The 12,715-nt window shown below is 35.5% G+C and overlaps 1 protein-coding gene across 7 annotated transcripts in view; it reads left to right on the top strand.

Annotated features, from left to right (window-relative positions):
• The window catches only part of KLF8 (KLF transcription factor 8), a 325,570-nt gene that overhangs the window by 169,216 nt on the left and 143,639 nt on the right, over nucleotides 1–12,715 (top strand). For 4 of the 7 annotated variants that reach the window (XM_070257091.1, XM_014728902.3, XM_070257093.1 and 1 more), the window contains exon 2: nucleotides 7,198–7,271. In XM_070257091.1, the coding sequence (XP_070113192.1) occupies nucleotides 7,200–7,271 (72 nt within the window). In that variant the 5' untranslated portion in view covers nucleotides 7,198–7,199. Of the gene's footprint in view, nucleotides 1–4,788; nucleotides 4,851–5,825; nucleotides 5,897–7,197; nucleotides 7,272–12,715 lie in introns of those variants that run through there. The other 3 variants (XM_070257092.1, XM_023634474.2, XM_070257095.1) reach the window with 2 other exon arrangements.

Here is a 12,715-nt window from a genome sequence, read left to right on the forward strand (position 1 = left end):
CTGAGTATAGTTTTGGTTTGAAAATGATTAATGATGTTGAACATCTTTGCATGTATTTATTGGCCATCTCTAAATCTTCTTTGGAAAAATGTCTGTTCATATCCTCTGCCCATTTTGTGATCGGGCTGTTTGTTTTTTTGTTGTTCAGTTGTGTGAGTTCTTTATATATTATGGAGATTAACCCTATGTCAGATATATAACTTGCAAATATTTTCTCCAAATTGGTGGGTTGTCTTTTTGTATTGATCCTAGTTTCCTTTGCCTTGCAGAAGCTCTTTTATGTGATGAAGTCCCACTTGTTTATTTTTTCTTTTGTTTCCCTTGTCTGAGAAGACATGGTATTCGAAAATATCCTTTTAAGTTAGATGTCAAGGAATGTACTACCTATATTATCTACCAGGAGTTTTATGGTTTCAGGACTTATCTTCAAGTCTTTGATCCATTTTGAGTTTATTTTTGTGTATGACATGAGATAGTGGTCTACATTCATTCTTTTGCATGTGGCTGTCCAAATTTCCCAACACCTTTATTGAAGAGACTATCTTTTCTCCACTATATGTTCTTGGCACCTTTGTCAAAGGTCAGCTGTCCATAGATGTACGGTTTTATTTCTGGGGTTTCAGTTCTGTTCCATTGATCTGTTTTTGTACCAGTACTATGCCGTTTTGATTACTACGGCTTTGTAGTACATTTTGAAGTCAGGGATTGTGATGCCTCCAGCTTTGTTCTTTTTTCTCAGGATTCCTTTTAGCAATTCAGCTTCTTTGGTTGCCCCATATGAGTTTTAGGATTCTTTGTTCTATTTCCGTGAAGAACATCATTGGAATTCTGATTGGGATTGTAGTTAATCTGTAGATTGCTTTGGGTAGTATGGACATTTGAAGTATGTTTATTCTTCGAATCCATGTGCATGGAATCTCTTTCCATCTCTTTATGTCATCATCTATTTCTTTCAATAATGTCTTATAGTTTTCATTGTGTAAGTCCTTCACCTCCTTGGTTAAATTTATTCCTAGATACTTTATCATTTTAGTTGTGATTGCAAATGGAATTGTATTCTTGAGTTCTCTTTCTGTAAGTTCCTTATTAGAGTATAGAAATGCAACTGACTTTTGTACGTTGATTTTCTACCCTGAAACTTTACTGTTGTTGTTAATTATTTCTTATAGTTTTCCGATGAATTCGGGTTTTCTCTATATAAAATCGTTTCATGTGCAAACAGCGAGAGTTTCACTTCTTCACTCCCTATGTGGATTCCTTTTATTCCTTTCTCTTGCCTAATTTCTCTGGCCAAAACCTCCAGTACTATGTTGAATAAGAGTAGTGATAGTGGGCATCTGTGTCTTGTTCCTGTTCTCAGAGGAATAGCCTTCAGTTTTTTCCCATTGAGTATTATGTTGGCTGTGAGTTTGTCATATATGGCCTTTATTATGTTGCAGTAATTTCTTTCTATCCCCATTTTGTTAAAGAGTTGTTATCAGGAATGGCTATTGGATCTTATCAAATGCTTTCTCTGCATCTATTGAGATGACCATGTAGTTTTTATTCCTCATTTTGTTAATGTGGTGTATCACATTGATTAATTTGTGGATATTAAACAATAGCTGTGTCCCTGGTATAAATCCCACTTGATCATGATATATGATCTTTTGGATGTATTTCTGTATTCAGGTTGCCAAAATTTTGTTGAGGATTTTTGCATCTATGTTCATCAGTGATATTGGCCTGTAGTTTTCCTTTTTTGTGTTGGCCTTGTCAGGCTTTGGTATCAGAGTGATGTTGGCTTCATAGAATGTGTTAGGAAGCACTACATCTTCCATAAGTTTTTGGAATAGCTTGAGAATAATAAGTATTAAATCATCTTGGAAAGTTTGGTAGAATTCTCCAGGGAAGCAGTCTGGTCCTGGGCTTTTATTTTTTGGGATGCTTTTGATTACTGTTTCAATCTCTTAACTTGTGATTGGTCTATTGAGATTATTTCTTCTTGATTCAACCTTGGGAGGTTGTAATAATCTAAGAATTTATCCATTTCCTGTAGATTGTCCATTTTGTGGCATATAGCTTTTCATAGCATTCTCTTATAAGCCATTGTATTTCTGTGGTATCCATTGTTATTTCTCCTCTTTCATTTCTAATTTTATTTATCTGAGCTTTCTCTCTTTTTTTATTTGTAAATCTGGATAGGGGTTTGTCCGTTTTCTTCATCTTCTCAAATAACCAGCTCTTTGTTTCTTTGATGCCGTCTACTGCCTTTTTTGTTTCAATAGCATTTATTTCTGCCCTGATTTTTATGATTTCTCTCCTTCTGCTGACTTTAGGCTTTGTTTTTTCTACTTTTTATAATTCAGTTACATTTAGTTTGTGATTGCTTATTTAGGATTCTTCTTGTTTGTTAAGGTGAGCCTGTATTGCGATGAATTTCCCTCTTAATACTACTTTTGCTGCATCCAATATAAGTTGGAATGGTGTGTTATCATGTTCATTTGTCTCCAGATATTTTTTGATTTCTCCTTTAATTTCTTCAATAATCTCTTGGTTGTTCAATAGCATGCTGTTTAGTCTCCACATCTTTGTCCTTTTCTCAGCTTTTTTCTTGTAATTAATTTCTAGCTTTATAGCATTGTGATCAGAAAAGATGTTTGTTATTATTTCATTCTTCTTAAAATTATTGAGGCTTGCCTTGTTTCCCAACATATGGTCTATCATGAGAATGTTCCATGTGCACTTGAGAAGAATATGTATTCTGGTGTTTTTGGATGGAGTATTCTATGTATGTCTGTTGAGTCCAACTGGTCTAGCTTTTCATTTAATTCCACTGTTCCCTTGTTGATTTTCTGTCTGGATGATCTATCCATTGATGTGAGTGAAGTGTTGAGGTCCCCTACTATCATTGTGTTATTTATTAATATCTTCTTTTAGGTTTGTTAATAGTTGCTTTATGTACTTTGGTGCTCCTGTGTTGGGTGCCTAGATGTTTATAAGTGTTACATCTTCTTGGTGAAGTGTCCCTTTGATCATTATATACTGCCCCTCTTTGTCTCTCTTTACCTTTCTTATCTTGATGTCTACTTTGTCTGATATAAGTATTGAGGCACCTGCTTTCTTTTTTTTACCATGAGCTTGGAGTATCGTCTTCCATCCCTTCACTCTGAGCCTGTGTTTGTCATTGGAGCTGAGATGTGTTTCCTGGAGGCAGCATATTGTTGGTTCTTGTTCTTTAATTCATCTTGCCACTCTGTGTCATTTTATTGGAGAATTCAATCCATTTACGTTTAGAGTGAGTATCGATATATGAGGGCTTAATGCTGTCATTTTATCACATGTTTTCCAGTGCTCCTGCATTTCCTTTGTTTCTTGTCCTGTGTATTTTGATCTGCTAATTGAGTTATGTAGTTTTTTATGTTGTGTTTCTTTGTTTTCTCCTTATTTATTATTTGTGTCTGTGTTCTGCTCTTTTGTTTAGTGGTTACCATGAGGTTTGTAGATAAGATAGTCCATTTTATGATGGTGTCCTATTTCCTTAGACTAAACCAATTCACTCCCTATCCTCTTCCCCTCCTAAGTTGTTTTTCTCACATCTAATTCCATCTTGCATTGTGAGGTTATGGTTAAAATGACAAGATTATATTTGTTTTTCATGTTTTCCTTCCCTTTATCTTTAATGATACACTGGAGTATTTGGTAACCTGTTCTGATATATAGCTACAATTTTCTGATTTTGTCTACCTATTTATCTCCTTATTCCATGCTTTGTAACCCCTTTATCCCTCTTTTTTTCAGGTATGAGGGGCTTCTTGAGGGTTTCTTGTTGTTGGGGGGGAATCTTGTGGCTACAAACTCCATTAGCTTTTGTTTATCTAGGAAAGTTTTTATTTCTCCATCATATCTGAAGGATATTTTTGCTGGATGGAATATTCTGGGCTGAAAGTTGCTGTCCTTCAAAGATTTGAATATGTCATTCTAGTTTCTCCTAGCCTGTAAGGTTTCTGCAGAGAAATCTGCTGAAAGCCTGATGGGTGTTCCTTTGAAGTTTATTTTCTTCTGCCTTGCTGCCCTTAGTATTTTTTCTTTGTCATTCACTTTTGCCAGTTTCTCTACTACATGCCTTGCAGTAGGTCTTTTTACATTGACATATTTAGGAGATGATAGTCTCTTCCACATGGATTTCCAGCTCCTTCCCTAGGTTTGGGAACTTCTGTATTATTTCTTTGAGCAAGCTTTCTGCTCCATTCCCCTTCTCTTCTACCTCTGAAATACGTATAATTCTTATGTTGCATTTCTTATTTGAGTCTTATTTTTCTAGGAGACTTTATTCATTTCTTTTTAGTCATAGTTTTTTCTCCTCCTCTCTGTGTAACATTTTAATATGTCTATCCCCGGTTAAGCGGATTTGCTCTTCTACGATGTCCGCTTGTGCATTTGGGGAATCCATATTTTGTTTTATCTCTTCCATTGTGTCTTTCATCTCCAATATTTCTGATTGATTCTTCTTTATAGTTTCAATCTCTTTTGTGATGTAGCTCCTGAACTCATTGAATTGTTTTTCTACATTCTCTTTTAACTTGCATTTTTTTTTTGATAATAGCTATTTTGAATGCTCTGTCATTTAGATTACATATTTCTGTGTCCTCAGTACTGAGTTCTGGGTGCTTGTCATTTTCTCTCTGGTCTGGAGATTTAATATAATTTTTGATACTGCTAGAGGGCGTGGCTCTGTTTTTGTGCATCATGGTATTATTTGGTCACAGTTATTGCATATTGCCACTGGGTGGGGATCAACAGCCGTGTATTCTGAGCTCTCTGCATTCAACCAAGATCAGGCACTGGAGCCAGTGCTGGGCAGGTGGAGGGTAGGGATACTTTCTTCTGCATGCTCATGGGGTTTTCTCACTCTGTTCTCACTATCTGCTCTCTTGGAATGTTGGCTTGATGAGGTCACCCCCTGTGATAGCTTTCACCCCAGTAGAGGGATTCCCTCTATGCTGCAAGGGCCCTTGATATCTTTGATGTTCCTGTCAACAAACGTACCCTCTCCCTTTCCCCCTCGGAGGCAGCCCATGGTGTCAGATCACAGTCTTTTCAGAAGGGAGTGAAGTTTTCTCTTACTCCATTCCTCTGAGGGGTCCTCCAGCCTCTCCATCGTATGGCTGCATGAGTCTCTCTGACGTCTTTTGTGTTGTGTTTGGATGTCCTCTGTTGGAATATGAATGTTTTTTTTTCATTTTATGGTGGAAGCGAGAGATTACATGGAATGCTCACTGTGCCATGATGCTTTCCTATAGATTTTTCTGGCAGCAACCAAGAAAGATTTCCTGGCCTCATGGTGCCCCGACGTGGACTAGATGAGTGTTATCTCACCTAACATTCTTTTTCTACCATAGTACCTCCTTTTCCTTTCCTCCTTGAAATCAGAAAAAGCTGCCCTTCTGGAACATCATACTTCATCGGTAATTACAACTCAAACGTCTCTCATACATAACTCCTCTAATTTTCTTTCATTCTTTCCCACTCTTGTCCCATTCCTTGAGAAAACAACACTTCCTCATTCTCCTTTTCTGTCACTCTCATCGAAAAACTTCAGAAATGTCTTGAACACCTACCATGTGCCAGGCACTGTTCTAAGCCCTTGAAATATATCACTGGAAAAAACATCAAAGATGAAAATCTCTGCCTACAAAGAGCTCACAGTCTAATAGAAATCAGAGTTTTCTGCATCTGACTTCTACTATGCTTGTTCCTACATTAACCCCAACCCCCAGTCCCAAAGAGGCTTCATGGAAGCCTTAGAACTGTGCAGAGAACAATTTGAAATCTTTTAATTCCAGATGGAGAAGTTGAGGCTTACAAAGAAAAAGACCTTGACAAAGGATGTGATTCCTGGGCATCTAACTCCCAGGTCAGTGTTCTCTGCTACACTTGCTGACTCTCTATGTCTGGTTGACCCAGATCCAAAACTGATAACAATGGGCCTAGTATAATCTCTGACATAGTAATTATGCAACAAATATTTGGTGGATGATGGATGTATATGTAGCAGTTCTCATATATTTGAATGAAAGAAAATAAAATGTATGTGTTTTGAGATAAAACTGGAAATATTTTAAAGTGTCAAAATTTTGCAGACTCTTTGATAGTGGCATAAAAGTTTTCCGCATAATCCCAATAGAACATTCTTTGTGTGTTATTGCTATCTAATAAGGACTGGTTCCTCATTTTCTGACATTCAATAAATAAAAGAATTGTTTTTAGGTTTATCGTTTACTTGTTGGTGTGGCTATATTATAATTTTGTTTCCTTGCTGATTGTGCATTTGTTGTATTTTAATTACATTAGGTCTTAAATGGCAATTGTGAAGTGACCTATAAAATGAACATTTCTGTGGGTAAATGTGATTTACATCCAAAACAGTTATCTGATTTATCGACTACCTTTTGAAATTCAACCATATCATAAATGAGGAAACTGATTATAATTGGAGACAGCATGATGTGAAATCTGACCAATTAAGTCATAAGAAACCTGTAGATATTTCTTCCTTGCCCTACGTTTTCCTCTCTTATGAGATCCAACTATTGATAGATCAAAGGAAATCTGGTTAAAGAGGTACTGGTAGGTGCTTCTGGTGGGAATGATTGTGATGGTGTAGGGCAGCTGAATGAGGCCACCAAATCTCTCCTTTCATAGGAGAAAAGCTATCTAACAAGGAAATAGAACACTGATTATATTAACGCTACCTAATTTGTATGTGTAACAGAGGTAGACAGATAAAATGCTTCTTTAGAGAGATTTGGCACTGATGTGTAAATAAGTTCATTAGGGTAAATATCCATATAGGAACATCGAACTTCTTAGAATGAGAACTAGACCAGGAAGGGGAGGATTCTAGAAACTATGTGTCTATGCTAATATTCCTATTAAAATAGGAAGGGTTGGAAAGGTGAGAAGTAGTAAATTCACAAGCATACAGGATTTGGGGGGGGGCAGCTAATATTGTTTGGGACAAGTCAGGACCATCTTGATGAGTAGAATATCCAAATTAGAATGTTGTCCAAATGCTGACTTCTCAGTATCTACTAAGTCCTGAGAAATAATGTTCATAGAACAGAAACAACTGTAACCAAAGGTAAGTGGCATACTGTATGCATTTAGTGAGTTAGATCTTATTTTAAAATCATCTTTCCCTTGTCTCTGTTCCAGATATGGATCAACCCATAAACAACTTGGAGGTCCAACTAAATTCAGAGAGTGGCTCAATGCATGTGTTCAAACAGGTCAGTTATCAGAAAATGAGATATTAATGTTGAGTCATAATAGTGTTGAGTACCTGGTAATCATTATAGAGCTGAAGCACATTTTTCTTTCTGACAATGTGTTGAGGACTGAGAAGGAGTAAAGGAAAGGAGGCTTCCAGGAAGTACCTAAATGCCTGAATTTGAAGTTCAAGTAGGGAGTAGCTCTGGCCTAATAGAAACATGGCTTCTGGGATCAAGGCTATAGGGTCAAGATTAGACACTTGATAGACAACAGTAACAATTTATGTAGCATTATTCCATATTCCAGGCACTCTGAAGATTAAATACATTGTCTTATTTAATCCTCACAATAAGTCTGTTGGATAGCTTATTAGTCAGGGTTCTTCAGAGAAACAAAAGCAACAGAATGTATATGTCTCAATCTCCCTCTTTATGTATATATCTATAAATATAAATAAAATATATATACCTATATATTTATATATAAATTATGTATGTTTATATTTGAGATCTTATATCTTATATATATGTGATAAAAATATATATCTATCCCTAACTGTTGATTTTTTTCAATCATTTTATTGAGATCATACTGGTTTATAACATTGTGTAATTTCAGATGTACATTACTAGTTATCAGTTTCGGTATAGACTGCATCATGCTCACCACTAATTGTCTAATTTTTATCCGTCACCATATATATGTGTCCCTTTACCCCTTTCACTCATCCCCCAACCCCGTTCCCCTCTGGTAACCACTAATACGTTCTCTTTATCTATGTGTTTATCACCCACATATGAGTGAAATCATGAGGCGTTTGTCTTTGTCTGGCAAATAAGCAAAATATTTGTTAAGATCATACCCTCAAGATCCATCCATGTTGTTGCATATGGGACAGTTTTTTCTTTTTTTATGGCTGAGTAGTTTTCCATTGTGTATATATACCACATCTTCTTTATCCATTCATTAGTTGATGGGAACTTGGATTGCTTCCATCTCTTGGCTATTGTGAAAATGCTGCAATGAACATAGAGATGCATAAATCTCATTGAATTATTGATTTCAAGTTCTTTGGATAAAGAACTGGGATAGCTGGATCATATGGTATTTCTATTTTTAATTTTTTGATAATCTCCATACTGTTTTCTCTAGTGGCTGCACCAGTTTGCAGTCCCACCAGCAATGCTTGAGAATTCCCTTTTCTCCACATCCTCTCCAACATTTGTTATTTTATGTCATGGTAATTATAACTATTCTGACTGGTGTAAGGTGATATCTCATTGTAGTTTTGATTTGCATTTCCCTAATAGTGATTTTGAACATCTTTTCATGTGCCTGTTGGCCATAGTATACCTTCCTGAGAAAAATGTCTGTTCATATCCTCTGCCCATTTTTTGATTGAGGTGTTTTTTTGTTGTTGGGTTCTTTATATATATATATAGGAAATTAACTCCTTGTCAGATATACAATTTGCAAATATTTCCTCTCAGTTGGAAATTTCAGTGATGTCTTATAGTTTTCCTTGTATAGGTCATTCACCTCCTAGATTAAATTTATTCCTAGATATTTTATTCTTTCTGTTGCAATTGGAAATGGGATCATATTCTTGAGTTCTCTTTCTGCTAGTTCATTATTAGAGTATAGAAATGCAACTGATTTTTGTAAGTTGGTTTTGTACCCTGCAACTTCACTATAGTTGTTGATGATTTCTAATAGTTTTGGGGTAGATTCTTTAGGGTTTTCTATATATAGGATCGTGTCATCCTCAAACAGTGAAAGTGTCACTTCTTCCTTTCCAATTTGGACACCTTTTATTTCTTTTTCTTGCCTAATTGCTCTGGTCTAAACTTCCACTACTACAATGAATAGGAATGACAAGAGTTGGCACCCTTGTCTTGTTCTTGTTCTCAGAGGGATGGCTTTTAGTTTTTCTCCATTGAGTGTGATGTTGGCTGTGGGTTTGTCATGTATGGCCTTTATTATGTTGAGGTACTTTCTTTCTATACCCATTTTATTGAAAATTTTTATCATAAATGGATGTTGGATCTTGTCAAATGCTTTATCTACGTTTATTGAGATGATTTTTATTCCTCATTTTGTTAACATCGTTTATCACATTGTTCAATTTGCAGATGTCAAACCATCCCTATGTCCCTGGTATAAACCCCACTTGATCATGGTGTATGATCTTTTTAATGTGTTGCTGTATTCTGTTTGCCAATATTTTGTTGAGGATTTTTGCATCTATATTCATCAGCGACATTGGCCGGTAATTTTCCTTCTTTGTGTTGTCCTTGTCTGCTTTTGGTATCAGGGTAATGTGGGCCTTGTAGAATGAGTTAAGAAGTGTCCTGTCTTCTTCAGTTTTTCAGAATGCTTTGAGAGGGATAGGTATTAAATCTTCATTGAATGTTTGGTAGAATTCTCCAGAGAAGTCATCTGGTCCTGGAATTTTATTTTTGGGGAGATTTTTGATTACTGTTTCAATCTCTTTACCTGTGATTGGTCTATTCAGATTCTCTGTTTCCTCTTAATTCAATTTTGAGTGGTTGTATCACTAAGAATTTATCCATTTCTTCTAGGTTATCCAATTTGTTGGCATGTAGTTTTTCATAGTATTTTCTTCTAATCCTTTGTATTTCTGTGGTGTCTGTTGTAATTTCTCTTCTTTCATTTCTAATTTTATTTATTTGAGCCTTCTCCATTTTTTCCTTAGGGAGTCTGGCTGAATTTTTCTATTTTGTTTGTCATCTCAAAGAACTGGCTCTTAGTTTCTCTGATCCTCTCTACTTTTTTTTAGTTTCTATTTGATTTATTTCTTCTCTATTTTTCATTATTTCCCTCTTTCTGCTGACTTTGGGCTTTGTTTGTTCTTCTTTTTCTAACTCTGTTGGGTGTAGTTTAAGATTACTTATTTGAGGTTTTTCTTGTTTGTTGAAGTGGACCTGTATTGCTCTGAATTTCCCTCTTAGAACAGCTTTTGCTGTATCCTATAAGAGTTGGTATGTTGTATTTTCATTTTCATTTGTCTCCAGGTATTTTTTGATTTCTCCTTTGATTTCTTCATGGATCCAGTTGTTGTGTGGTAGCATGTTGATTTGTCTGCACATATTTGTGAATTTCCAGATATTTTCTTGTCATGAATTTCTAGTTTCATAGCATTGTATTTGGGAAAGATGCTTCCTATGATTTCAATCTTCTTAAATTTATTGAGGCTTGCCTTGTTTCCCAACATATGGTCTATCTTTGATAATGTTCCATGTGCACTTGTGAAGAATGTGTATTCTGCTGTTTTGGGATGGGATGTTCTATATATATAACTATTAAGTCCATCTGGTCTAGTTTTTCATTTAATTCCACTATTTCCTTGTTGACTTTCTTTGTGGATGATTATCCATTTTTGTAAGTGGGGTGTTGAGGTGTCCTACTATAATTGTGTTGCTGTTAATTTTTCCCTGTAGGTCTGCTAGTGGTTCCTTTATATACTTTGGTGGTCCTGTGTTACATGCATATATATTCATAAGTGTTATGTCACCTTGGTAGAATGTCCCTTTTATCATAATATACTGCCCTTCTTTGTCTCTCATTGCCTTTGAATTTCATTATCTTGAAGTCTGCTGTGTCTTATATAAGTATGGCAACACCTACTTCCTTTTGCTTCCTATTTGCTTCAAGTATAATCTTCTATCCCTTCACTCCAAACAAGTGTTTGCCTTTAGAGCTGAGATGTGTTTCCTGGAGGCAGCATATTGTTGGGTCTTGCTTTTTAATCCATCCAGCCACTTTGTGTCTTTCAATTGGTGAATTCAATCCATTTACATTTAAAGTGTGTATTGATATAAGAGGGCTTGATAGTGCCATTTTATGTCTCATTTTCTGGTTTTTCTATATTTCCACTATTTTCTCTTCCCTTGTGTTTCTGACTATGATTTCAGTTTGGTGGTTTTCTGTGATGGATTTCTGAGTTTTCTCTTTATTTATTTGTGTATCTGCTCTGATTTTTTGTTTAGTGGTTACCATGAGATTTGTATGAAAGATCTTGTAGATGGGATAGTCCACTTTTTTCCTTTTTTCTTTTTCTTTTTGGTGATATAGTCCATTTTCTTATAGCCTCTTATCTTCATTAGCTTAAGCTGTTTCCATCCCTTTCGTCTTCCCCTCCTAAGTTTTTATCATAACAAATTATTCCATTTTGTGTTGTGAGTTTGTGAATAAATTGAGGTGTTTATAGTTATTTTTGATGCTTTCCTTCTTTTTATCTTTACTTTTATAATTAAGTATTTGCTAACCTTTTCTGATAGCGAGCTGCAATTTTTTGATTTTTGTCTGTCTATTTATCTCCTTTCTCAAATCTTTGTAGTCCTTTGCCTTTTTGTTTCAGGTATGAGGGCATCCTTGGTCATTTCTTGTAAGGGAGGTCTAGAGGCAATGAACTCCCTTAGCTTTTGTATCCAGGAAAGCTTTTAGTTTTCCATCGTATCTGAAGGATAGTTTCAGTGGATAGAGTATCCTTTGCTGAAAGTTTTTGTTTTTCAGTGTTTTGATTATATCATTCTAATCTCTCCATAGCCTGTTAGGTTTTTGCTGAGAAATTTGCTGAAAGCCTGATAGAGGTTCCTTTGTAGATTATACTCTTCTGCCTTGCTACCATTAATATTTTTTCTTTGTCATCAACTTCTGCCAGTTTTACTCTTATAGGCTTTGGAGAAGGTCTTTTTGCATTCATATAATTATGAGTTCTGTTGGCTTAATGTATTTGTATGTCCAGTTTCTTCCCCAGGTTTGGGAAGTACTCAGCTATTATTTCTTTGAACAAGCTCTCTGTTCCTTTTCCCTCACTTCTCCCTCTTGAATACCTATAATCCTTATTTTGCATTTCCTAATTGTTGGATATTTCTCAAAGAATTTCTTCAGTTTTTTTGTCTTAGTTCTCCCTCGTTCTCCAGCTTAAGCATTTCTGTATTTCTTTCTTCTGAATCACTAATTCTGTCTTTCATAATGTCAGCTCTGTTTTTTAAGGTTTCTAGATTTTTTTTTTATCTCATTCATTGTGTTCTCCATCTCAAGAGTTGCTGTTTGGTTTCTTTTTAAAGTTTTAATCTCTTTGGTGAAATATTCCTTCTGCTCATTAATTTTATTCATGATCTCATTGAAGTATCTTTTTGAGTTTTCTTCTAAGTTGTTGAGTTTCTTTATGACAACTCTTTTGAATTCTCTGTTATTTAGTTTGTAAGTTTCTGTAGCTTCAGGATTCATTTCTGGAGACTTGTCGTTTTTCTTCCTCTGTGAATTGTCACTGTAGTTTGTCATGGTGTTTGAGGAACTGACCCTTTGCTGGGGCATTTGTAGTAATATCAGGTCACAGATTCCACCTGCCACTTCTAGGGGAGACAGAAACTGTGTTTTCTGAACCCACAATGTCTGCTGGAAGTTGTGCTGATTTGGCTTGTCTTCATTTGCC

The sequence above is a fragment of the Equus caballus genome, chromosome X (assembly GCF_041296265.1).
Source record: "Equus caballus isolate H_3958 breed thoroughbred chromosome X, TB-T2T, whole genome shotgun sequence".
NCBI classification, from domain to species: domain Eukaryota; kingdom Metazoa; phylum Chordata; class Mammalia; order Perissodactyla; family Equidae; genus Equus; species Equus caballus.